Source organism: Clarias gariepinus, chromosome 4, assembly GCF_024256425.1.
Source record: "Clarias gariepinus isolate MV-2021 ecotype Netherlands chromosome 4, CGAR_prim_01v2, whole genome shotgun sequence".
Taxonomy (NCBI): domain Eukaryota; kingdom Metazoa; phylum Chordata; class Actinopteri; order Siluriformes; family Clariidae; genus Clarias; species Clarias gariepinus.
In genome coordinates this window covers 16480595-16508196 of record NC_071103.1, presented here as the reverse complement: position 1 = coordinate 16508196, position 27602 = coordinate 16480595, and the positions used below count along the sequence as shown (strand labels likewise).

Below are 27602 nucleotides of genomic sequence, written 5' to 3'. Positions count from 1 at the left end.
CGTGTGTGCGCGAGCGAGCGCGTGTGAGTGAGTGAGTGAGTGTAGGAGAGAGAGGGGTGGGAGGGGGGTTTGTGCCCATTTTACCGGGACGGGACCATACGGGAATACTGGGTAAGTCATTTAATTAGCGGTCTTCAGCTCCGCTCGTGTTCGTATTGTTAGCATGGAGTGACGGAGTCGCGGGCCTGCACGTGGCTGCGTCTTCGGTTAAGACACGGATTAGGCGCGGGCTACTTCTCATTATACAGATAACAAGCTAAATCCAGTTAGCTAGCTCGCTAATAATAACCAGCTGATACTGGTTGGCTACACACGGGTTTGTTAGCGGACTAGCTGTTGCGTTAGGCAGCGAGCAGAGGAAAGGCGTGGAGCTCGAAAACCAGCTCTTGACTTTAGTGGTTAAAAAAAAAGAAGTGACCAAAGTAAACTTTTTAGTCTATCCCGATATTACTAGTATCACTGAAGCTAATTGGCTGAGCCGTGTGCTTCCCAAACTGATGTTCTGGCTAAGCGTGCTAGCTGAGGGCTAATACGCTACACGGGTGGCTCTGTGCTGAATGAGGTGCGCGTGCACTCGTGGTTTAATGTCGCGCAGGGAATTAAGCCGAGACTCATTCAGGTTTAAGCGCTAGTTACACTCAGCGGCTCAACTTTCGTCTTTATAAGTCGCATTGTATCCGCTAAGCACGATCACGTGGAAGGATTAAGGTGAGTGAAGTCGTAAAGAGGATCCAGCTGGCTACAGGTTGGAGAGGCTCGAATGAACAAACTATGGATGGGAAGTAGCTTTACCAGCAACAAAAACTGCAGCAAATTACTCCAGGTTTCACGGCTGGTGTGCTCTCTTGCTATTCTCCTCTTCTGTCTTCCTGTCGTTACTGTGGTCACTAACAGTCATTTACTGAAGATTTCATGCTGCTTTTACTTTATCAAGCACAAAGTAAGATATTGGTTGGGAGACACATTAAATATAGACATGATGATGAGGGGGTGGTTCGTTGTATCTATAATAAGCACATGTATAATTATAGTGTATAGTGGTTAGCATCATGGCTTTATACCTCCAGGGTTGAGGGTTCGAGTCCCACTTTGAGTCTGTGTGTGTGGAGTTTGCATGTTCTTCGTGTGCTTTGTGGGGTTCCTCCCACAGTCCAAACACATGCAGATTAGGCTTGCCTGTAGTGTGTATGTGTGTGTGAGAGAGATGGATTGGCACCTTGTCCATTTTGTGCCTAAAGTCTCCTGGGACAGGCTCCAGGCCTCCTGTGACCCCTGTACATGATAAGCGGTGTAGAAGATGAATGAGTGAATGAATGGAAATGATCATGCATTTCCATGAAAAATGATTACATTACACATTTGCATGACTTTGTAATAGATTTATGCAATTTCCCTTTTTTGTCCAGATCCGGCTATGTCCCTGAGCAATGCAACCATAAATATCCAGAGCAGAGCTAATATGAGGTCTTTCATATTAAGGCAGTGCTGGGTATGTTTTTGTACAGGCCTGCTTTTAGGTGTTGGGTAAAGTCATATGCTGTATGTGTGTAGGTTTATCTGTCTTGTGGGACCTTTGCTGTGTCTTGCTTATGCTTGGTTGATTCATTTTCTTCTGAGGTGGAGACAAAGATGTCAAAGCCTTTGTGACTAATGTGCTTCAAACATCACTTGTTGGTGGAGTAACAGGCTACTGTCTTACACAGAGGTAGCAATTTATTAGGAAGACAAATAGTAACTGTGCTTTTGAGGAGTTTTATCAAGTACATGCGCAACACATTTGATACATTCTACTGACAAAACAACACAAGACTTCATAAAAAGCGTTGGGTTTTTCAAGCACTAGACTGTTACAAGCTAGATGCTGTAGCACTTGTGAAAAGTCTTCTCAGCTAGGGTTGTAAACCTCAGGCTTCCTAGTGATAAAATACCAATTCAGTGATTGATGCCACTGTATCTGATATGATGTAATGTGAATCAAATTAAAAAAAAGATTGTGAACCATGATTATGTACTGTCGGACCAATTTTAATAATCAGTTTTATGGAAAAATGTTATCGCAAGACTATTTAATTATATGTGCATATATACACACCAGTGGTTTGAACTTTGTCAGTAATAATAGATTCATAACCAGGTAGTTTAATATATATAATAACTTATTTATGATTGTTTATTCATTTATATTCAGTTCATCCCATTTGTTACACATCAGTATAAATTGCTGTATTGTTGCATCCTTATTCTTAGCGCAGTATTGTTGTCACTTTATGGTAGTGTGTGTAGCTGTGGGTTGGGTGTGTTGGACAACATCAGGGTTCGGGTGAGAAATCGTCTGCCAACCAAATCTGTCCAGCCACCGGCAGTCCTGTGGTCAGAAAGCGACACTGATAAAAGGACAGTGAACATTGTTCTAACACTGAACCAACAGCGTAGTGGGGCCAAGCAGACAGTAAGATTACAGTGTTTAACTTTTTAAAAAAAAGGAGAGACCCTAAGCTACACACGCGGATTAAAGAAAATATATGTTTTTGTGAAACAAGGTGCTGATGCTTCTTGTTTTTAATCAATAAGCCTATAAATAGAGGGCCTTGTGTTTTACTTTGGAGTTAATTTCACAGATGAGCTATTTACTGTACGTGTCCAAAAAGCACAGTGTATACTTGTGCTGTAAAATAAGCTTGGGTCCAAGTGATGTACTCTAGCAGGTATAGAATACCCATTATTCATGTTTAATATTCATAGAGAAAACGAGATAGGACGTCATTTATTTTGTTCCACTAACGCACCACTTTTAATCAACTTGCACAATGAATCAGGTTTGTTTGAGCAGGGATGTCTGTAAATAATGCTGGACTCTGGCCCTTAGGACCACAGCTACTTTTAAACAAAGTGCATTGAAATAAGCCTGAAATAGAGGGAATTCACAGGACGTTTTTAGGGGTTTATTCCTTTTAACACGCACACTAATACTAACTAAATGTATTGTTTTAAAATCTGTGAGCAGGCAAAGATTGGCTCAGATCCTTTACTTATTTGAATAGGGTGAGGCCTTGATTTGTTTGCTGAAATGACTGTTTGCACTGTTGTCAATAGTAAAGAGTTAGCATTAGATATATATGAGCTTAGAGGATTAGAAATCCTTGGTTTTGCTATAAAAATGCTGTCTTTTACAAAATCGAGATGTGCAGCTAATATCATTAATTTTTGTTCCTAAGCCGTTTGTGACGTAAAGTTTGCTCCAGTCATCTAGTACTTGATCGGGAAATTTAATTTTATTATTATTTTTTTTAAGTACCAGAGTATCGTTGTTGCACATCACTCAGTCCTAAGTTCATATATTTAAAATAAAGGTTTTGGTGTCCAGTGGACTAACGTAGAGTAGAATTCATACTGATAAAGATATTTATTCATTCAAGGCCAATTTAGTTTAGTCAGTCCTACAGCAGGAGTGTATGTATTATATAGATACACTGATTAGCCATTAGGGATTGTGGGGATGGGACTAGTTTGTCCGTCGTATTCCACGGATGCTAAACCGGATTGGCATCTGTGTACTGCACTTGATGTTTTGGTGCTTTTGCGTCATGGCCAACATTGTTTAATTTTTGTCTTTTTCTTCTGCAATTTGTTCTGCTTTGGTTTTTCCTGTGGCCTGTGGGATCTGCCCTGGCCTGTTTACCTGCGGGGCATGGGTGAGTGTTGGGTGCCCACAATCCTGTCACTAATTTACTGGTGTATAATTGATAATCAAAGTCCAAGTTCTCAGTTTGATTGAAACATGTCAATTTTTTAAAATTTGTGTACAAGTTTCTAAACGGTGTTGTTTGATGCTTGAAGAGGAAACGTGGCAAATTCCTTAACAGCCTTACTTTTCAGTACATTCTTCTTTTGTCAAAGGCATCCTAAAAGGGTAATAATACAAACTGATTATGAAGTATACTGATTATACGTTTAGTCAGAAAGGTGTAATTTCTCATATGTATGCAGACGTTTTTGACATCCTGTAGATGGGGAAAATGGAATATCATCATTCTTAGTCTAGTGTATATTTACAGTAAAATCCTCTCTATTATATAAATGATTGTACATTACATAAACGAATTTGTTTCTCATGTCGAGGTTTTGTCTCTCTCCAGTCCTCTAGGTGCGCTGATCTCATTCTGAAGACACCCACACATTTTCTTTTAAGCTGTGACTTGACCTAAGGTCTTAGGAATAATGACTGTTGCTAATGCCAAGTCTGGTACAGGTAAGCCACTAAGGAAGAGATGTGTCATGACTTATTTTAAATAGCATTAATAATAATAATAATAATATCATCATCATCATCATCATTATTGTGCCCTTACAGATATGTACACAGTGACAGGATGCTGCGATCTTTTTTTTTTAAATAATTAATATATTTTGTTAAACAAGTTTTATTTGTAAATGAAAAATAAAACGTTAAAGGGTCATGGTACTAGTATATAAACCAAAAAGAGCTGAAACTGTTGTTAGTTTAACAGCTAATTACAAGCTCTTTGTCATCACTGCTTTTATTGTTTCTAGACTTTTATCTATGACTTATTTTTCAAATTTTTTAAGCTTTGTTTCTATGGGGATCTGTAGGTTGGAATTAAAAGACTTTAAATCAAACGATGGAGATCTAAAGAAAATACAGGTAGACAAGAACAAGATATATTTTTAATGCAAGATAAACAAAGCATACTGAGGAAAAAAATAACAGCAGCTGCATACAACCGGCAACGAGTGTGAATCCATCCTGTGTTTAACAGCGGGCGTGTGTGGTAGTCACATTTCATTATAGCTGCAGTTTGTACTGATCAACAAAATACTTTAATGTATCTATGTTACATCTTTGCATACATGTACACATTTTTAATGCAAAGCTTTTTATATTTAGCCACCTTATAACCTGACTTTGTGTGCAACTACCCCTCCGTCATGGTCAAGATATAGACGGATGCCTAACTGTGCCTGTTGGGTAACAGTGGAAAATTTTTTAACCATATCAGTACTGAAGGTGACACTAATATTTGTAAGCCCTTTTGAGAATATGTATAATTTCTGGCTTTATCAATCTGTTAAAATAAAAGTTTTGTTATTTAGACATAGGTTTGGGTATTCTTTTTATTTTTTATTTTTTTTCCGATACCGGTGCCAAATCGATACTTTTAAAACGATACCGGTGCCAAAACAGTGCCTGACTCAAGAATACATTTTTATTGAACAACAACAACAAAAAATTCTCCTTAGTCAAATTAGCCTTCTTTGCAGTGGTAAATGGCGTCACTGTTGTAGTGCTACTAGTACTAGCTGGAAAGCCATAATTATAAACCGAATCCATGTTACATTTGTATTTTACAAATCATTAGACCATTTGTTAGCATGAATAGAAGATTTACATTTTGCAATTAACATTACATTAGCCTACGACTAACCTGCGGAAAGGCTCCTGTCATCATAATCGGTGGACTCCTTTTTGCTACGGTTGGTATGACTGGGGCTGGGCTTATTCACACCGATAGTGCCAGCTGTTGTCCGCAAGCTGTCAAACACAGTGCCTCCCTCTGCTTTTAAATTTATTGTCTGCCCTCAAATGTTTGTGAAATATAGCCACACTTTTGACCGTTTAGTTTTGGCCATTTTAACGAAAGTTGTTTAATTTAGCAAGCTAAGATAGCGGTTGACCACCTGCTGCCGTCAGAGCAAGTGTATTGTTAGTTTTTATCTAAAACTTTTAATCTACAAAAATAAAATGAAAAGTTACATTAATGCAACAATGTTTTGGATTTGTATTATCAAAGCTTCACAAAGTTCTCAAGATTTTTCTAATTAAGGTAATAATTCATTTTTCTGATCATTTGACACCCTATGAATGCAGTATTTTAATTTTACTAGTGTTGATGTGTGTTGATGAATCTGATGCTTATTACAATCAGGCATTTAAGTGGCACCAAAAATTCGCGTTTAGTTTTGGTCCGGTAAATATTGAATATAGAGGTACCGGTGTCGTATTGGCACCAGTTTTTGGTACCCAACCCTATTTAGACATGGGTCACTTTTGCAATAATATTCTGCACAGCTACATTCAGATGTTCCCACGACCATGACAGAGAGAGAGAAATAGAGACGTAATGCTTGTGATGTTTGCTTCACATGCGAGATTGAACAATATTGTGATTTTATTACTGCAACATGGTGGACAAACGTGTCTGTTCCAGGAGAATTTTTTTCCTCACGCTACTGCTGGTTTCTGAGAACACTCGAAACATCGTCTCTTTTTGTGTAATTCTTCATTGCAGTCACATTGGCAACTTCGGGAAAATGTCTGATTTAGATTTGGATTTCATAGACTGTCATGGTTGGTAGGCCTACTATATTTAACATTTTTTATTTATGGCATTTTAAATCTTTTATCCCTCATGAGCGTTAGGGGCCTTGCTTTAAGGGCCCAGCAGTGGCATATTGGTGATGTTGGGGTTAAAACCCATGATCTTTTGATCAGTTACCCCTAAGTCCTGACGTGGCTTTAGTCAGTACTCAGGGGTAACTCATTGGTCTAGGTCCCAGCTTCAAATCCCACAACCATCAATTTGCCACTCTTGGGCCCTTGAGCATTCCCTTAACCCTCAACTGCCCACATGTATGATAAGATAAAAATGTAAGTCGTTTTGGATAAGGCCACCAAATGCTGTAAATGTAACTCATTTAATCATTTGGAGCTATTATTTCTCTCTTCAGAGATGACTTAAAGCTACCGAAAGCATGGCTATTTTTGCTTTGTTTAACTCCCAGCCAGGGCATCACCAGGTTTCCATATTGCAATCCACAGATAATGGGGTTACCCCCTTTTTCTGTTGTGCCACAGAATTTTTTTTTATGAGGAAACTATCTATTTTTTTCTTAATTTTTCAGCACAGAGGTTAAAAAAAAAAAATGTCATTCCAAGGTCTGTCTTTCCACTTCCGATTTAAGGCAAATATATGGTAATTGCTGCCACTGAGACACATAAAGCCGGCTTACCACATCTTGTCAAACTGCTTCTCATGCTGCATCACAGGGTAGCATTACACATTTAGAGAAATGTGCAGACTTGGAGAAATCAGATCCTCCCTGTACACAAACTCACGGATGACTTTAATTTGTGTCTTCGTGACTGACGGAGAGTTTGTTCCCATGGTTTTCAGCTGCGGTTTCTGTTGTACCTGTTAGATGCCACCTTTTTTTCTTTCTTCACTTTTGGTTGTAAATGATTTTAAAACGCTGTAAACAACCTTCTCGGAGGTAAGTGATAAAGTCAGTGCTTCTCAGATTTTTATTATTTATTTTTTTACTTAAGGAATATGTTTCAACATATTTCTAGTACAATGGTATTATGAAACATTGCAAGATGCAAAATACATTATACATACTGAAGTACCATGTTAAGGCTGGGTTGTTTCCTTACAGAGCTTAAATTTAATTGTTTACTTGCATTAATCAATTATCAAGATGTCTGGAGATAACCAGATATTGGGCTGCTGAAAAAAATACCTTGTATTTTAATAAAAAAAAACGAATTCATCTCTGTTTTAACTTCTTTAGTCAGAATTAGCTTTACAGCTAAACTTTCAGTTTGTGTTGGGATTTTAAAAAGCCTTAAACTTTTCTTTTTTTGGTTAACTTCACCCTTTAATGCGATTGTGGTAGCAAAGGGCACCATGGGTCATTTCTAAATTTAGGCGCAGAGTGGGTCAAATGATTTCTTTTGTGACACATTTTTAGCTTTCAAGGAGCAGCGAGAGTGCTGTAAAAAAATAGTGATAATGGCACGTTGAGCTCTGGAATCGTATGTTTTGTCCCACAGTTTGTGGCCTTGTGAGAGGTTTCTGTGTGGGTGTTCTCACCATGGAAATGCTTAGCTTTATGCTAATGAAGTCACTCCGTGATGAATCGAGCCATTCAGAGCCACTCAAGTTGTTTGTTGTGGCTTGAGTGCCTTTTGATGCATTAGTATTGATCCGTTTGGTCTGCCGCTTGGTACCGAGGGTTTAGTGGCGCTACAGGAGAACTAGGTGGCTTGAATGTGGGTTTATTGTGTTTTTTTTTTTTTTTTTTTTTTTAAATCAGTGCTGATGCAGAGTAGAAAATGTCTTCTTCAAACATATATTAAAGTACTACAGCAAAAAAATATTGAGATACCCTTGATATCTTTTGTGTCAAAATATCTCAGACTGTTTTAGGCCTTGCTCCCATGTACAAGGGTTTAAGGGTATTTTAAGGGAAAACTTTTATAGAAATCTTATTCCAGAGTGAAGATATTTAGATATTTTCGGTCTTCATTGTGAAATAGCTGCTGCTGTTTTTTTTTTTTTTCAAGATTGTTCAGCTCATGCTCTGGAGCTCCTTTGTTTGAAGTCAAGAGTGAGATACAAGTCATACAGTATGAACTTTTTTATATATATTTGAGCATATGATTTGACTGACATGGCTTTACAGTTAGCTATATCGTTGCCCGCAGCTTTGGCGTGCTTTGACAGTGGGCCTTGTTCACACGGGCGTTAAAATCGAGCGTTTTTCTGGGGTTTGTAGCGTCCGGTGAGCGCAGAGGGTTTTCTACACATAGGAGTCAATGAGAGTGTTCTCACAGGCTTTGGTGACGTGCGTTTGTCTGGCTGCGCTTTTATCCGGTGTCACAAAAAAAATTGCATGCAGCTTTTTTCTTGCTGTTCAAATCCAAATGAACGCAAGGAAATGTTCATTTTATGCTTTGGAGGAACAGATATATCCCATGATCCTACATGCTATACCTAGGGAAATGAGGAAAAAAGCTAAATAAAATGTTTAAAAAATAAAACTTGCACAGAAATTTTCGCATTTCTTCATAAACCACAAAAAAACTTCCTTTAATCTGATGTTGTGCAGTCAGAGGGTGAACCCAGTAGCTGCGGCGTTTTTTTAAATGTATTTTTTTTTTTTTTTTTTTTTTTGGCGCCGTATTACGAGAATTTTTCAAACAAAATGGTCCATATTAAAAGGAGGCTTTCATGTCCAGTTCCCGACACTGCCTCCACAGATTAACACACAAACTACAATTTGGGCTGCAGGCTGGCGTTAGACGGCGCCAAACGAACGCCAGTGTAGAAGTCAATCGAGCGGCACTACAAAACGCAACATAAACGTCTAGGACATTTACATTTTGGCATTTGGGCCGGGCCAACAGTGGAGACCTGGTGGTTGTGGGGTTTGAACCTGGAATCTTCCGAACCGTCTTCCGAACCGTAGTCCAATGCCTTAACCACTGAGCTACCCCTGGCCTTAATTCATTCAGAGCGCGTTTGTTTAACCGGAAATTTAATGCCCATGTGAACAAGGCCTAAGTTGTATTCTCAATTTTCATGATGATACAGTACATGACATTTTAACAGCTGATGTTTGACTCTAAAATTAAAAGTTTAGGCTTATGTCCCTGTCTAATTCAGATACATTTAAACAGTTTCCCCTCTAAGCCGCATTTCCCATTTTTTTGAGAACTTGTACACACGTAATGTGAAACTTTTATTTTACATATATATAAACTCATAAATCTTCATTTACTGTGACAGATCTTTCAGTCTTTTGTTTGTTGATCAGCTCATCTTTCATGTGAACTTCTTGCGAAAAACATGTACAGGTTGACAGTTTTAAACACCCCAGCTCAAAGGAATGTAACTATCCAAAATCTGATTAAAGCATGAAAAAAAGCATTGTGAGGATTTTAGCCTTCACTAGCAGGGGTTTAGAGATCATAAGGTTTTAGACACCATTTGGAACATTTATTTAGTGGGCCCTGTAACTGACGTGTGTACAAATGTTCAAGCATGTTATTGGCAGAAATTCCCACAATTAAGCCACTTTTTTATCTTTAGCCCTATTCGGACGGGACTAGTTTTACAGGGGGTCGTTAGAGAAATTTCTGCTTCACAGACGTAATTTGTGATTTTTTTTATTCAAGTTTGCACGCCAATAATGGATGTAGAATCCACGCATCCTGGACATGTGGTCTTGTGCAACGCACACAGACACTCCTACCTCCGAGTGGCGCAGTGGTAAAGTGCTAGCCCTATCATCTGGAGAGTTCGATTTCCGGGTGATGCTGTAACCTCTCACAGCTGGAGGCCCAGAGAGAGCTGATTGGCTGCGCTCTCTCACAGGGGAGGTATAAGAGGTACTTTGGGCTCCCACATTGATGATGGCTTTACAGCCAATCAGGGGCGTCTGTGAGCTCACGCAAGCAGTAGGAGCGGATAGCGCTGTGTTACGCTGCCCCCAATGGTGGAAACACGTGATAGTCCGCTGCCCACCTGAATGATTGGAAGTGTGGGAACCCGCTAGTGACCGGGAGGAATTGGATACAACTAAATTCTGGGAGAAAATCGGAGAAAAAAAATCCCCCCAAAAAAAACCCAGAGATGTTGGTCCTGTCTGAATGCATACATGAAATGACAAACGTCGTCTGAAAAAAACTTAAACGTTGTTTGGAAAATTAGTATTTTTCTGCAACTTTTTGCCATAACTTGATGTCTTCCTGGAGAGTGATTTTTTTCTTGATTTTTTTTCTTTCAAACGAAACAAAAAACCTTTGCCTCTGTTTCTTTGGTGAAAGTGATGACAGCTTTACATATCTTCTGTAAATTTCTGGTTCTCATGTGGAAGAATAATTGACTGATATTGCTAACAAGTGGAAAATGTGAGCCATCTAAACCAGTAAGGTAATTAACCGATGTGAGAATTCTCTGCTGAAGCGCAGGACACTTCAAATGAAAAAGAACTGTTGTTCATGTGGGATAACTTGCTATGCAGAAGGCCCAGGGTTCGATTCCATCCCAATTCCCAAACCTCAGCCACTGGATGCAGTGCCGTACCCAGGCCTGAATAAAATACAAGGGTTGTGTTAGGAAAGGCATTTGGCATAAAATTTGTGCTGAGTCGTGTGTGGATCGGATGGTTTGCTGTGGCGACCCCTCGACGAGAGCTGTCTAAAGACCAACAACAATTGACTGTTATTCATGCTTTTTGATTAAACCTAAATGTAAAACCTCTACCTGGAAATGTTAAAAGCACTGATAAACAATTCTGCTTAATGCACGTTCTGTGCCAATTGTTAGCACATCAGTTAACAGTTAATGTCTTGGGCCACTAATTATACTAATAATGACTAATGACTTTATTTTTGGCTTCTGTTATAAAATGTTAAGGAATGTGCAAACGGGGGAAAAAGGGATTGAGTTGGGGAATGACTTTCCACAACTAGTTCAAGATTGCAAGATTATATGCTGGTTAAAAACTTGTCATGTGTCACTTTTAATCACATCCGAAGTGTACCCAAATTATAGCTTCTAACTAGAGGCTTTTTTTTTTTCTTGTGGTTTTAAATGGACAGTTTGAAACACAGCCCAATCAGTAGGAATTCTGCTAGATCTAGGGGCACTGAGTGAGTCTTTGAGTGTGGAATTGGGAATACTGGTGGTGTTAAAATATTTAATAATTGGTTGTCATTTATAATCCCACTGTCCAGTGTCAACCAGAATAGGATGATTCTCCCCTTGTTCGGTCCGTTCTGTTATCACTGGCTTGTCAGGGATCTACTTCCAGATTACTGTAAAGCCATCTTATTACAGTGTCATTTGCTAAGAATAAAACTAAAGAGAACTGCAAAGGAAGCCTTTCATCAGTGTGGTGTTTTTAAGATGATGGTACAGTATTGATACTTATTGAGTTGACGTTGGTGGCGTAAGACTGCAATTTTAATCTGCGTAATGAGCATATGCAGCACTGTACTTGCTCTGTAACTGTAAGTGATAAAGCCTTAAGTAACTGTAGCCCAGGCATCTGTTGTCTTATGTAAAAGTTAATTAAAATAAATTCTAGAGCAACAGTGAGCATAACCCTTTTACAGTCATGTATAGTTGTGCTTATGTTTTATTTATTTATTTATTTATTTATTCTTTTCTCTTTCTATCTTTGTCATTTCACCTTATTTCCATTACCTTGGACTTCAGTAAACTGACGAAGCCAAAAGAATACATAATTAATGCACTGCTCCAGACATTTACTGAGTGTAGCCACATGTATCCAAGACTGGAATGTACTTTTATATGGGTGCAACTCTCTTATGTAAATTATATTTCTTCTGCAGCTATGCAGAAGGTGTTGGATAACCTCAAGGAGCTGCCTCCCTCCAGCGGTGCCAAAGATATAGACCTCATTTTCCTCCGTGGCATCATGGAGAGTCCCATAGTCCGCTCTCTGGCCAAGGTACCAAAATCTTGTCTGATTAGTTGATTCTCTGAGAGTATCTCTCTTAATTATGTATGAATGTAAAGTCAGTGTAATTGTATCAAACAATTATCTGCTTTCACATGTCTGTGTGTTTGTGTGTCTGTCTATCTATCCAACGTGTGTATGTGTTTTTGTCTACACCCAACACAGACTGTCACCTTGAAGAAGAGTAACGTCTGCAGTCAGCTGGTCCCACTAGCAATATATTCATTACATTCTTCCTCAGAAGTCATGGCCATGGGCGCGAGAAAGTGATGAGCTATTTAATCACCCTTGAACAGAGCTTGCGTTGGCTTGACTTGTTTAAAAATATCTATGCCATTATGTTCAGTCAAAGGACATTTGGAATACATTTTAAATACCTGAAGTTTGAGTGGTTTTAGGTTTCCTTGATCTGTTTGTAAAATTTTTAAATGTTCATCACATACAAATTTGAAAAAAAAAAAAAAAAAAAAAAAAAAAAAAAATATATATATATATATATATATATATATATATAAATCAAAATGCATTTTTCAGTACGTAGTTTTCACTTCTAACTTAAGGGAGGCCGTTGGAGCTTAGCCTGTCTAGGAGCTTTAAGTAAAGTCTTCGGGTGAAGCTTCATCATCTGAAGTGGGGTTGGAGGGGAACAATGTGCAATGCAGAATGACCGCTAAAAATTATAAATCTTAAATAGCTTTTTTAAAATTTCTTTTGTGATGTGTGCTTTCTTACTCTTTCAATACTTACTGCTCGATCCGCTCAGAGTACAATTCTACATGCCTGACAAGGAAACCTTTGGCTTTTATTTGGTGATGTTCGGAAGTGTAACATACTAGAGAGAAATGTAAACTAAGTTATTTTTGACATTTATTTAAACCGTATTTTTCCATCTGAGAACATTTGTATGTTGACAGCTTTGAGTGACGTGCAAACCAAGTTTAGATTTATGCATTGTATCATACAAGTATGGAACAGAGAGCTGGTCAATACACTATAATTACATATCCTAACGCTTATTGAAGTCTAGGTTTTGCCTGTAGTGACTGTAGTCTATTTCTTTCCTCAGGCTCATGAGAGACTGGAGGATGTGAAGCTTGAGGCAGTGCGAAACAACAACATGGAGCTGGTGAGCGAGATTCTGTCCGACATCAGTGGCTTGGCTGAGCACGACGACAGTGCAGCAGAGCTCTCCAAGATTCTCAAAGAACCACACTTCCAGGTAATCCATTTCCTGCTGGTATGACACTGGCTCTGGTAATCTTTACTAATTCATAAGGATTTAAAATAATTGGTGTTTAATGTGCAGCTAATACTGTTGTACAAGGAAGGTTTGTAATTATCCTATGATTTGTCTGTGATTTCCCCGCGCAAAAAGACTTTTGATTTAATTCAGTAGTTAATTAGCGGGTTTAATGCGTGTGTTGAAGAAGGAATTACCAAAAATATTCCCTCATTTAAGTGAATAATACCTTTTATGAGGGTTTATATCAGCCAGTGCATGTGATCTGTTCTAATAGCCTAATATAGTGGGGCAAAAAAGTATTTAGTCAGCCACCAATTGTGCAAGTTCTCCCACTTAAAAAGATGAGAGGGGCCTGTAATTTTCATCATAGGTATACCTCAACTATGAGAAACAAAATAAGAAAAGAAAATCCAGAAAATTGCATTGTAGGATTTTTTATGAATTAATTGGTAAATTCCTTGGTAAAATAAGTATTTGAGTGTGTGTATTTAATTTGGGATGTTTTTATATTTCCAGTCCTTAATAGAAACTCATGATCAGGTGGCTGCTAAGTCTTTTGAAACACTTTCATCTGCAACAAACAACACTACCACGAGTAGCAACTCTCTTATGCCAGTGGACACTGTGCGTATGATCAGCATCCAGAAGAAGGCAGGAGAGCCACTGGTAAGGAAGCAGTGTATATTCACTCGAGTAAATGTTTCTCAGAACCACATAGTCTTTGTTGTCTAGTCCCCAGATTGGAATGAAGCCAGCTATTTAAAGATGACAGTCACATCTTCCTTAATGCCCAAATGTACATGGACCTAAAAAAAAAAAAAAAATAGTGTAATTATACAGTGCACTTTGAATTATGAATACTCAGTCTGTAAGCCAGTCCTGTGGAAGCAATTCATAAAATCAAGATTTAGGTAATGTTTACATCAAACAGCAAAATAAAATCGATATTGGTATCTAGTTTGAGTATTTATTTTTTTAAGCTTATTCATTGGGATTTTCATGCATGAATCCAACATGCCTTGTGTTAGTAGTAGGAAACATTTTTGTGGCACACATTAAGCCACTAACCAATCACTGCTTGATTGCCAAAGCCTGAGTATTGTTGCTAACCATGCAACTCTTTTCATGGTCACTATTTACCATCTTCTAGTGGATACTTCCAGCATAATGATCTTAAACTGGTTTTTGTGCATGACCGTTTGTTTAGTGAGTGACCTTCCTAGTCACTATATCTGAATCTAATACAGGACCTCTAGGATGTGGTCAGTGGGACCACATGGACCACAACTGCAAAGGAATGTTTCTCTCACTATGTGGAACCAACACAACAAAGAATTAAAGTGATCCTGATTTTGAATCATCCCAAGAATGGTCACATGTTTGCATGGTGTTCGTAATCAAGTTGCTAGAACGTGTGTGTATAAGTAGTAAATAAATTTTCACTTAATAATTTTTGTTTTATGCATGTAGTAAAATGTGAGGCAGCTATACACAGAAATCCAGGTGCCAAATTCTCCAAATTGTGTAAAATCTTTCAATGGATCATGACATGACCCCCTGTGCTGCAACGTTCGGAAATAAACATTTTAATGGACTTAACGGGCCAGTCAAACATTAGCACCTATTAAAGACTGCCTTGTATTAGTGGAATTTATGAGATGAGTGTTAAAAAGTGTCTTCACATAATGAATGAGGTGATAGTTATTTCTCTACATGCATGTGAGGTCTATGATATTCATAATATATGCTTTTTAAAAAAAATATTTTTTATTTATTTATATATTTTTAGGGTGTGACATTCCGAGTGGAGAACGGTGAGCTTGTAATCGCGCGCATTCTTCATGGCAGCATGATTGACAGGCAGGGCATGCTGCATCCGGGTGATGTCATCCGGGAGCTGAATGGCCAGGAGGTGGGCAGCGATCCTACAGTGTTGCAGGAGATGTTGAAAGACATCAACGGAAGCGTCACCCTCAAAATCTTGCCCAGCTACAGAGATGCACCCACACCTGCACAGGTAGGTGCAGGGAAGGAAACGGACTGCAGTTTTATTGAACTGTGTCCCCAACTGAGTGTCATGAGCTGGGTGTCATTTTTTTGTTTTTAGTTGATCACTGTTTTCTACATAAAATTATTGGACATATAATTTGATATAGAAAGCGGTGAATAACAAATAATAGCTTTGGCTAGGTTTTCATTGACAGGGTTGCATCTTAGCTTTTGTGTCAGTTATTACATTACAAAGAGTTTCGGTATAAGGGAAACGTGAATTCACATGTACTTCTGATTTTTATCATCAGTCCAGACGCCAGTTGGTCTTGGCTGTGGTTTCAGTTAATTGGGTGCAGTAGATGAGTAGAGGTCTGATTCTACCTGGCACGCTCAAGGAGGAGAGACTTGCCCTCAGGCGGATTTGAAAGAATGCCACTCAGCTGAAATTGAGCCTGCCCATTCCTATTAATAACACTCTCCGCTATCTAGGGCAGATGGGATAAGAGACTTGGAAAGAGGAACATGGACACATGTGCGCACGCACGCGCACACAGAGTTGTATGTGTGTTTATATACAGTGTTTAATGTTTATATTATACTCATTAGTATGGTCTGGAATGTGATGAAAATAAGGTCAATTTGATCTTTATGGCATTCTCTGAGTCAAATTGGACTGAAACACTTTTCGTTCACTTACACGGGTCATTTCGTGATGCTTTATATGAAGCAGGTATGTAGGATAATAAGAGCTGTGTTCGTTGCGCGCAAGTGCCCTTTACTCTATTTCACTGTGCTTAGAGAACAGGCAGTCTGTATGTTGACAGTACGCGCAACAAGGACTTAAGGTTAAAAGTCATCTAAATATTTCTTGTAAAAACACAGCCTTCGATGTTGATGTATCCTCTTTGTCCTTAAGAATAGAGCTACATAAAAGACCAGAAACTGAGAGTCAGGTTCGAGGTTTATAACCCAGTGAATACAGCATGTTAAGCTATTAATATTAACATTGTACAATTAATATCTTATGCAAATATTTCAGATCTTCTCATTTGAAGAGGACTGACAGTCGGTTTACTAGGTTAACGACTTAATTGATGAATTAATTAAATGCTTTATTTTTTGGTTTGCAATGAATTGGGCAATAAATAAAAACTAAATAAAATTGCATTTGATTGCAAATTTATATGTAAATATGCATAAATTATTCCTTACTCTAAATGTAGTTATTTGAGACATGTTAGTTTGTTGTCAGGCATTGCTTTTTTTGTTTGGTACTGAGGGTAACCCGTATACTAACTTAAAAAAACATTTATCCTACAAGCAGCAATATGCCATATAAAAGAAAAAATTGTGGAATTTTTTTTTCAAAATGGAACTATGATTTGGGTTAATATTTTATATGGATTAAAATTTATTTTTGATTATAATAGGTCCAGAAAAACACAAAACCATTCATAGGAAAAGGATTGGTCACTTCAGAACTAAATGTCAGACAGCAAAAATATTTTTTTTTCAACCAATCCTAAAGAAAAAATAAATTAAAAAATCAGCTGACAATTGTTTCTCCTGACACATGAGCATGAATTAAGGCAGCATGACAGCCGGTTGCATGTTCAAGATTGCCCAGTCCCGAAGATTGCCCTGTCCTCCTTTACACTCAATGGTCTTATCACTTATAATCCTGATAAAGGTTTCTTTGGAAATTTTTCATGAATTCCTTACACCTACTTCATGCACTTGCATTTTCTCCTTCTATACTGTAGCTTCCTTTAACATTAGATAAGGCTTTCACTTAACATTTCTCATAAAAACAACACTGTGTTTTCAGGTGTATTTGAGACCTCATTTCAAGTACAACCCTGAAACAGACAACCTCATTCCCTGCAAAGAAGCAGGACTGGCTTTTTCCAAAGGGGAGATCTTGCACATTGTGAACAGGGAGGACCCCAACTGGTGGCAGGTTGGTAGCGCACCTCAATGTTTCTGAGCTGTTGTTCTTGTTCAACATATAAAATTATTGGGATATTTTATGTACTGATGTTCATGTATTTTGCATGAAACAATATTAACAGTAATCCATTAAGCCAGGTAAGCACTCCCTGACAAGGTACGCTGTGTATCCCTCAGGCGCGAAGCGTAGTTGGTGGTTGCACTGGTCTCATCCCAAGCCAGTATTTGGAAGAGAAGAGGAAAGCTTTTGTACGGAGAGACTTGGAAGGCTCAGGTATTTGACGAATGGAGTTTTTTTTTTTTTTTTAAATATATATATATATATATACATACATTTTATTTATTTATCTAAACAATTGTAACTTAATTTCCTTTTTTAAATGCAGGAATTCTCTGTGGAACACTAACTGGAAAAAGAAAGAAAAAGAAAATGATGTACTTAACAGCAAAGAATGCAGGTTGGCATGACAGGAAGAATTTTTTTTCTGATTACTTAGTATGAGGTGTCTGATACATGGGTACATACATGGGACACGCATTTAATTTCTCTCATCTTGTCATCCACCTCCCCCTTTCTGTCTGTGTATCAGAATTTGATCGTCATGAGCTGCAGATCTATGAGGAGGTAGCTAGGATGCCTCCATTCCAGAGGAAGACGCTCATCCTGATTGGTGCTCAGGGTGTGGGTCGCAGAAGCTTGAAGAACAGGCTGATTGTGTTAAACCCGCTGCTTTTTGGCACTACCGTACCATGTACGTTCAAAAACTCCTCTTAGTCAGTGTAGTATTTTTAACAGCATCATATAACCAGATTGGACTTTTTTAAGCAGTCCTGTTAGGATATCAGGGTAAAAATATTGATCCTGTGGTTTTTCTCTCCCTCTCTCTTTCTCATCAGTCACATCTCGGCGACCACGGGAAGAAGAAAAGGACGGTCATTCATACTGCTTCGTGTCCAGAGCAGACATGGAGATGGACATTAAAGCCGGCCGCTACCTCGAGCATGGGGAGTATGATGGGAACCTGTATGGCACCAAAATCGATTCTATTCATGAGGTGGTACACGCCGGGCGGACCTGCATACTGGATGTCAACCCACAGGTGAGTAGAACAGATGGTAATTGCAGAAGCAGAAAAAGTTTCTGCAGATGCCAGTGCATGTTAGACTTTTATTTCTACCACAAAGGAGTTGAGTAAAAGTAGAGAAAGTACAGAAAGCTGCAATTAGAAAAGGGAATTCTATTTACTGTTGATTGTGCAAGTTTGCACATGTTCTTATTCAATTAATTTCCTTTTTTCTTTTTTTTTTTTTTCTTTTTTTTTACATTATGCAATAATACTAAAGGTAGCAAAACTATGGAGTTGTGTAATTTGATTAAAAAGAAACTACAGTCCATTATTACTTTCATACATTAAAGTCCGTCCACCTGAAAAAATTGCAAGAAAGTGCACGAACGGTATCTTTACATGCAACAACGAAACTGGCTCTTGTTAAGTATGTCACATCCCAGGGGAGAGAAGAACTAGATTTACTTCTACTGCAAAGCAGAAGTTCATTTAGAGTTCTCAGCCCCTGAAATCAGGAATTAACAGCACATCCAATTAGAGCGTACATGAGTAAATGCTTCACAGAGCACAATCAGCAAACACATCTCGGCATCAGCTGTTCAGTATTTTTTTACAATGTAGGAAACAATTAAGGAAGATTATTAAATTAAAGGATGTGTCCAAAATTTTGGCTTATAGTGTATGTAAGCTTAGTAAAAGCTTTTTTTTTCTGTTTCTGCTGATGATTTTATAGCTGCTTAGTTTAACAGTGTAACCAGGATGACAGCATCTACACATAAGTAAAGATAAAATAAAGGTGTGTAGTGTGGCACTGGACTTGCTTTATGTAGATAAATTTAACTTGATGACAGAAAATATGATACCAATGAATCACTGAAAAGTGAATGTCATTACCAGGCACTGAAGCTGTTGAGAACTTCGGAGTTCATGCCGTTTGTGGTTTTCATCGCTGCTCCAGAGCTGGACACACTACGAGCCATGCACAAAGCTGTGGTGGATGCAGGAATCACCACCAAACTACTGACGGTCAGTCTCAAATCTCATACCTTTCTTGAACTGTCGGGCACAAGATTGGGAATATGTGCACGTGTAATTGCATGCTTTGAAGACACACTTGTGCATTTCCTTCTCTCAAGATTCACAGTGCTTTATTGACATGACAAATATCTACATTCGTATTTCCAAAGCTTAGAAAAAAAGTCACAAGAAAATAACTGGAGTAGATAAAGCAAAAAAATTTAAATAGTATAGAGAGAGTAATATTAAATAAATGTATATAAAAATAAGAGTCCAGACATTTAGTTGAAGTCAAAGAGACACTTGTGAACATGATAAAAAAGGAAAGCATATACAGGTAAATCTTGGATTGCGAGCATTATTAATTCCGTAAGCGTGTTTGTATATCAAAGCAAATTTCACCCTTAAGTAATAATAGAAACTCAAATTTGTTCCACAGCCCAAAAATATTCATATAAAAAAAATTTATACAAAATATCAACTAAAAATAAAACTAATTAACCTGCACTTAATTCGAGAATCCTGACAGGTGTGTGTGGCAAGACAAAAGGAGAGAGAGGGCTACTGTGTAGGATGACTTTACAACATACACACTAATGGAAACATTGCTCTGTTGGGAAACGTCTTTAACAAGGTGTTTCTCCAATGACACTCGGGTGCGTGCACACACACTAACTGAGTCACTGCTCTCTGACACAGTGACTCTGGATCTTTAACAAGGAACCTCTAACAACACTTGCTTTTTCTTTATGCACATGCGCACACACACACACACACACACACACACACACGTGTTCACAATGTTGTAATAAATGGTACATGCACGCTTGCATGAACGTGTTGACTATATGAGTGATGCATGCGCACTGAGACTGAGCATGGGAGACGATTACCTATAAAAAATGCGTACATTTGTTAGTAATATGTTATGGTCACTCGCTGCTCTTCACTTCTAGTAAGTGTGTGTTTATTGTGCTGCTAGTATTTAGCTCTCCCTCAAATCAAATTCAAATTTTATTTGTCACATACACAGTCATACACAGTACGAAATGTAGTGAAATGCTTACACGACCGCCAGTGACCTTAAAAAGAGAATTAAAGCTTATAATAAGTAATAAATATGAATAAAAGAAATACGATAGAAAAAAAAAAAAAAAAAAAAAAAATAAATAAAAATAAAATTGAACTAGGAAAAATAGAACTAAAAATAGAAATATGCTGTACGAAAATAGAAATATACTGTACAAATAGAAATATACTGTACAAGAACATTTAAGAAATTGTCAAATTTTTATCTTTTTGGGAGAAAGATGGTGTGCAAATATGCATAGAAAAAAAAGTGTCTTTGTGCAATGGTTATTAAAGTGTCTTTGTGCAATGGTCCAGAATGTAAACGTAAACATGTAGTGTAAATGTGAAGGTAGATGTGCGTGGAATTGTCCATAGTGTCCATGGATGTATAAAGATTGATTAATTGATTGTGAAAAGATTGTGTTAGTTCTGCATAGTGGTGTGGTTGTGTGGTTGAGAGACCTTATCGCCGGGAAGAAGATTCTCCTCAGTCTCTCTGTGTTGGCCCTCAGGGAGCGGAATCGCTTCCCAGACCGCAACAGAGTGAACAGTCCATTGTTGGGGTGGCTAAAGTCCTTCACGATCTTCCTGGCCTTGGTCCAGCACCGCTTGGTGTAGATTAAGTGCTGGTCAGGGAGCTCGGATGCCGATGATGCGCTCAGCTGATCGCACCACCCTCTGTAGAGCTCGTCTGTCCTGCATGGTGCTGTTCCCGAACCAGGTCGTAATGTTTCCCGTCAGGATGCTCTCTATGGTGCAGGAGTAGAAATTCCTGAGCACCTTGGAGGGCAGTCTAAAGTCTCTCAAGCGTCTGAGGTGGCCTTTTTTACCACGGTGTTGATGTGACAGGACCATGACAGGTCCTGCGTGATGTAAACACCGAGGTATCTGAAGCTGTCCACTCTCTCCACTGGACTCTTGTTGATGATGGGGGTCTGGTAGTTCCTCACCTGCTTTGTACTATCAGCTCCTTTGTCTTGCTGACGTTCAGGAGGAGATTGTTTCTCTGGCACCAGTTCTCCAGATTTCCAACCTCCTCCAGGTAGGCCGTCTCATCTTTGTTTGTGATCAGGCCCACCACGACAGTGTCGTCAGCAAACTAGATGACGGTGGTGGAGTTGGTAGTGGCCACGCAGTCATAGGTGTACAGAGAGTACAGCAGGGGGCTCAGAACACAACCCTGGGGGGCTCCAGTGCTGAGAGTGAGGGAGGCTGAGACTCCCTGAGAGAATGTCCGCCCATTCTTACTGCCTGTGGTCTGCCAGTCAGAAAATTGGAGATCCACTGACACATTGATGAGCTGAGTCCCAGGTGCTCCAGCTTGGTGCTAAGTGTGAAGGGAATTATGGTATTAAATGCAAAGCTGTAGTCGATGAAGAGCATTTTCACATAATTCCCCCTCCAAGTGTCCAGGTGAGTGAGAGATGTATGGAGGAGATGTGAGATTGCATCGTCCGTGGAACGGTTTGGACGGTATGCAAACTGTAGTGGGTCCAGTGGGTCTGGTAGTGAAGAAATGAAGTCTCTGACCAGGCGTTCGAAGCACTTCATCACTGCTGAGGTGAGGGCTACAGGGCGATAGTGATTGAGGGAAGCAGGATGAGGTTTCTTTGGAACAGGAACAATGATGGACACTTTGGAGCATGTGGGGTCACCGACTGAGATAAAGAGATGTTGAATATCTGCATCTCATGGTCTGTGCAGGATCTGAGAATACGGCCTGAGATGCCGTCTGGTCCTGGTGTTCACTTTCTTGAAGGCTCTCATGTCGTGCTCGGTAATGATGGACGCGTTTCCGGTGCTGGCAGTGTCTTCCTGTCTGCAGCCGTTAGCGCCGCTATCATTAGCATCGCTAGTGTCTTTAGCTGCAGCCTCGAAGTGAGCATAGAAAGTGTTCAGCTCGTCTGCCAGAGTCGCGTCCGCGTTCGTCATACCAGATGTTGTTGCTTTATAATCCGTAATTGTCCTTAGTTCCTGCTACAGGCTCCTAGAGTCACTCTGTTGGAGTTGTGACTCTAGTTTTCTCCCGTAGCGCTGCTTCGCCTCTTTCACCGCCTTCCGGACGCTGTATGCCGCAGCCTTGTATGGTTCCATGTCCCCCAACGCGATTCCCGTGTTGTAGGCAGCGGTGCGAGATCTCAGAGCGTCGCGGATGGTTTTATCCACCCACGGCTTCTGGTTGGGAAACGTTCTAATAGTCTTTTTTTTTTTCACGGTATCGTCCGCTAGTTTCCCGATGAATCCCACAACCGCTTCCGTAAACACGCTGACGTCATTGGAGCTGTTCCTGAACATGTCCCAGTTTGCATCATCGAGCGCGTCCTGTACCGCGGCCACCGATTGGTCCGTCCAGCGCGCGACCTCCCTCTGAACCGGAACTTCCTGTTTCAGCCTTTGTTTGTATTTTGGCATGAGGAAGATGGCGGCGTGGTCGGATTTACCAAACGGTGGTCAAGATTGTCCCTTGTAGCAGTCTTTGACCGTTGTATAACAATGATCCAGTGTCCTTTCGCCCCTGGTGGGGCAGGTGATATGCTGATAACAGTTCGGCGCTGCGCGTTTGAGGTAAGCGCAGCATCCTGGTGTTGTTTGGTGCTGTGTGAGTGCCTCATGCAGCTCGCATAAGGCAGTGTCCTTGTCCGCTTGTGGTGGAATATAAACGGCACTGATTATGACTGATGTAAACTCCCGAGGTAGATAAAAAGGACGACACATGATGGACAGTAGTTCCAGGTTTGGTGTGCAGGAGCGTATGAGAGGAACAACGCTCGCGCTGTTGCACCAGCTGCTGTTCACCATTAAACACACGCCACTTCCCCGAGTCCCGTGTCCTGTCCATGCCGTGAACCGAGAAGAACTCGGCCGGCTGGATGGCGTGGTCCGGCACCGCTGGGTTCAGCCATGTCTCGGTGAAGCAGAGGAGGTTGCAGTCCCGAATGTCTCTCTGGAACTTTACCCTGGCCCTGAGGTCATCGAGCTAGTTCTCCAGTGACTGGACGTTGGCGAGCAGGATGCTAGGCAGAGGTGTGCGGTGTGCGCGGGCTCTCAGCCTGTTCCTGACGCCGGCTCGTTTCCCTCGGGGCCGCCGCTTCGCGTCGCGTCCTTTGTTGTCCCTCAGGATCTCACTCGGCCAGCTTGGATCCGGAGTTAAAAACGTCGAATTGTGAGTACATCGTATACCAATAGAAACAAGAGTGTCTCTATCATAACTAATGTACTCCATGATGGTAATTTGACTGGTTTTAAAACGCTAAAAACTAACTTAAAGAACAAAAACAAAGAAAAGGTGGTCGGAGCAGTCGTGACGGTAGACGACCTCACCGGCACCAAAAATTTTTTTTCCCTGTGTTTTTCCACAGTAAGTGGGTTTGTCAGGGTCGGGGAAGGCAGGTGGGGATGATTTGATTTTATTTTATTAAATTTGGTAAAGAATTGAGTGCAAATGTGATGATATTTCAGGCATTCAGTGAGGAAGTGCAGCTCTGTCTTTATTTTATTGAGCATGCACTGCTGGCACGCCTGTTGGGGCTGACATGGACAGTCCTGGCTGTCACTGTGCCCAGATAGTTTGCCACATTGTACTGTCTGTATAGGGCCAGATAACACATGCATCTTACTCTGCAGTTTAATTTGTATTTTCCAAAAGTTTAAATTATTTTTTAAATTATTCCAATTGTCTTTCCTAATTTAGTTAATTTCTCTCTCTCTCTCTCTCTCTCTCAGGAAATGGACTTAAAGAAAACGGTAGACGAGAGTGCCAGGATCAAACGGGCCTACAGCCATTACTTTGACTTGACAATAGTGAATGATAATCTGGATAAGGCTTTTGAGAAACTGCAGGAGGCTGTGGAGCAGCTGTGCACAGAGCCTCAGTGGGTACCAGTTAACTGGGTTTACTGATCCATCCATCGTAATCACCTCCAACAGCACCACCATCCTCATCACCTTCATCGCTGGTGTCATGGACCACAGCAGGACTGCCAGTGGTCATTGTGTCTCAGCTTGACCCTGAGGTCCAACTCTGCTATGCAAAGCTACATCATCCATGAGAAAAGAAAGGGAAGTGTACTTATTTATTAACTTTTTTTTTTTTTTTTTTTATCTACCAGCAGAGCACATCTTGAGGCATAACTGTGCGTTGTATTACTACACAAACAATGTACTTGCAGGGTGTTTAAAGTAGATTTGATATTTACATTGAGAAGTTGAGGCAGACGTCATTGCTGTAAGCTGTGATCCACTTTAGGACCGGAGCGTTTGACTAAAGAAGCCAGTGATCTCTTAAGGATAGGTTTCTACATATTAGTAAAAGTAATCCGCAGTGTTCACATTACTGCTACACTGAAACACATTACAATATTGAAAGTTTTTTACTGGTGATTGCAAGAGGAGGCAAAGAAGTGGAAAATATTTTTACCAAGATTTTTTTTTTAATATAAAATGTAACACCACTTTGATTTTTACATTATGCTGCAACTAGTGGCACTAGAATGTCCAATTCATATGCTGCCGTGTTGTCAAAAATGTCTTTGACATCTAAGGTGGGGGGGGGGAGCACAGTATTCATCTCAATGCCTTTGCAGCAGCAGCAGCATCATGGAAAATTAACAGTAGTGACAAATGTTCTTAGTAAATATGGATTTTGGGAAACAAGGTTAATCAACTAAAGTTTTTTTTCTATACAATATGACTTGCCTGTGTATTTGTGATGTATTATGTCCATGTCTCCGTGTGATCTTGCTCCGACTTTAATAATGTGCCATAATTCTCTTTTTAATCGCAGTTATTAGGGCTAACTGGGGAGAAGATTTAAAAACAAAAAAGATTCAATATTTAATTACATACTACTTTGGTATGGCAATACATGTATCACAACACTGACTCCAAAATAATGTTTTATTATGATCATGATGATGAGGATAATGAGATTTATTAGTAATAATATTATACTTGTTAAAAAAAAATGTATATTCGCATTAGAGTGGGTAAAACGGTGCCATTCCTCTGTAATACTATAGGTGGTGCTCTAAACTATTCCAACGCTGACAGGCAGCATAGCGGTGTGGTATGAGCAAATTTGAAAAAACAAAAAATTCTGGAAAAACAACATAAAATCATGATCCTTTTAGGATCGCAATACATTTCGAATTGGGACCCAGAGTAGGTAGTTTATGATCATATCAGGGGTCCTTGGTGATTCCCATCCCTATTCCCTTCACTGCACAGAATGGACTGCACTATAAGACAATGTGCATTTTACAGCAATTCTTTTTTTTTTTTTTCCTTAATAGTAACTTTTTAATTCAGAATCTCAACAATGATAAAGTGGTTACTTTTTATTGCACAGATAGTGAGATAAAATAAGAAGTATAGTCAGGAAAGTGTCATGGTTCGACGACAGGACTTGATTTATTAGTGTCAGAAACATGTTTCTTTTTTTTCTGTCCCTAAAATATTAAGTTCAAGTTTAAAATGATTACTAATTTTATTGCAAAGATATGAAAAAGCAAATAATTTAAACTAGCACGTTTGCTTCACAGCAGCAATTTTATTATAGCAGTTAACAGCCTTTGTATGGAACAGTATAATTTTATCATTATCCCATGATATGATTTATATTTGTCAAATGAGTAGTACTGAAATGTTTCCCTGATGGTTTGTATAAGAAAAGAAAAGAAACTTTCCTTGTCAGGTTTACTCTTAATGTCAGATTTTTTTTTTATAGATATCTAAGCTTCCTCTACTAAAATGCTAGAGGACTGTAGCACTGCAGTGTGTAATGTTTTCTTGCTCAACGGCACCTAGTGACTACCTGATGAGTTAAATACAGAGACTACAGCTTAATTGTCAGGTGATGAAATCACTACCTTGTGCCATGCTGCAGTTCTTTACAATGAAAGGTGAGAAAATTGCTCTGGACAGTGTGGTCTGTCTCCCTTTGTCTTTGTGTTTGGTTACATGTATGGCTACACCTGCAAATATGTTTTACTATGACCAGATCTGTATAACATTTGAACACCAGCCATTAAAAAGTCATTTTTTTTTTAGAGAGAAACTTTAAGCATAATTTTGTAATAAGCATTGAAATGTAATTCTTGTCTGCATTACTATGTATAACCTGCACGCTGGCATAAAGAAGGGGTGACAGCAGAAAAAAAGTGGCTCTGATCTGCTCTGGGGCATTTTACTGAGAATGTCCCCTTACAAAGGAGGCACAGTGTAAATCAATACAAATGATATTTTGATCCATCACTTTTTGGGATTTGTAATCTCTTAGAGATTAGATGATCTCTCCATGCACAGAAAGTCAGACGGTTTGTATGAAGATGTATCTGCTATGTCCTTTACAGGTCTTAGTCACTGGATCTACACATCATCATTGAACCTGTGTTCGATTTCAGACTGATGGTGGTGGAGAAGCACTGTCTATCACATCATTATACAAACTAAAGAAATGTCTTCTGAAAAAAATTATTATTTTTGCGGTATAGTGTGTGCCAAGGCATAATCAAGCTTTTTACCTCATCATAAAGATATGACTCTGTTTCAGATTGTTGTTCTGCTTCAAGCAGAGAATTTGGTTTGTCAGGGTAAAATGGAAGTGCATGAATTGATGCACCCATCATGCATAGTTTTCACTGTAGAAGCCTCTGGAGGCAGTAATATGATCTGGGGTTGCGAGTTATTACATTTATGCATTTTTCCATGACACAGGCATATTTCAGGACACAAACTGTGAAAGAGTGGTTCTGGGAGCATGAGTCGTTTTCACACATGAGCAGGCGGCCAGAGTCCTGACCATTAGTCACAAAGTGTAAGGGGTGTGCAAATGAAGACTTCACAGTGGAGTTAAACTTTGTCAATACAAGATTTCTGCAAAAATTTATTTAATTTCCAGATAGAAATAAATGTCCACTGCCTATTAGTAGATAATAATTAAAAATGAAGATTCACTAACAAATGTGAATCAT

At 39.3% G+C, this 27602-nt stretch overlaps 1 protein-coding gene across 3 annotated transcripts; it reads left to right on the top strand.

Moving 5' to 3' along the window:
• pals2a (protein associated with LIN7 2, MAGUK p55 family member a) lies at positions 1–26676 on the top strand. Of its 3 annotated transcripts, none has more exons than XM_053493596.1 (13): positions 1–111; positions 4137–4249; positions 12164–12282; positions 13358–13510; positions 14051–14200; positions 15324–15551; positions 17355–17486; positions 17654–17750; positions 17863–17934; positions 18067–18228; positions 18374–18576; positions 19441–19569; positions 24355–26676. In XM_053493596.1, exons 2-13 carry the CDS (start codon positions 4219–4221, stop codon positions 24529–24531), a joined length of 1653 nt encoding a protein of 550 aa, XP_053349571.1. In that variant the 5' UTR covers positions 1–111; positions 4137–4218; the 3' UTR covers positions 24532–26676. The 3 variants fall into 3 exon arrangements, with proteins under 3 accessions (XP_053349571.1, XP_053349572.1, XP_053349570.1); XM_053493595.1 differs by lacking the exon at positions 1–111 and adding an exon at positions 134–3910; XM_053493597.1 differs by lacking the exon at positions 4137–4249 and having other exon boundaries at positions 6–111.
• The last annotated feature ends 926 nt before the right edge of the window (positions 26677–27602 follow it).

Bases quoted from the DNA above. Each gene is read 5' to 3' on its own strand.
- pals2a (XM_053493596.1), top strand. From the start codon at position 4,219: ATGACTGTTGCTAATGCCAAGTCTGGTACAG. The intron at 17,751-17,862 runs GTATTTGACGAA...TTTTAAATGCAG, and splicing joins GAGAGACTTGGAAGGCTCAG to GAATTCTCTGTGGAACACTA. The intron at 19,570-24,354 runs GTCAGTCTCAAA...TCTCTCTCTCAG, and splicing joins TCACCACCAAACTACTGACG to GAAATGGACTTAAAGAAAAC.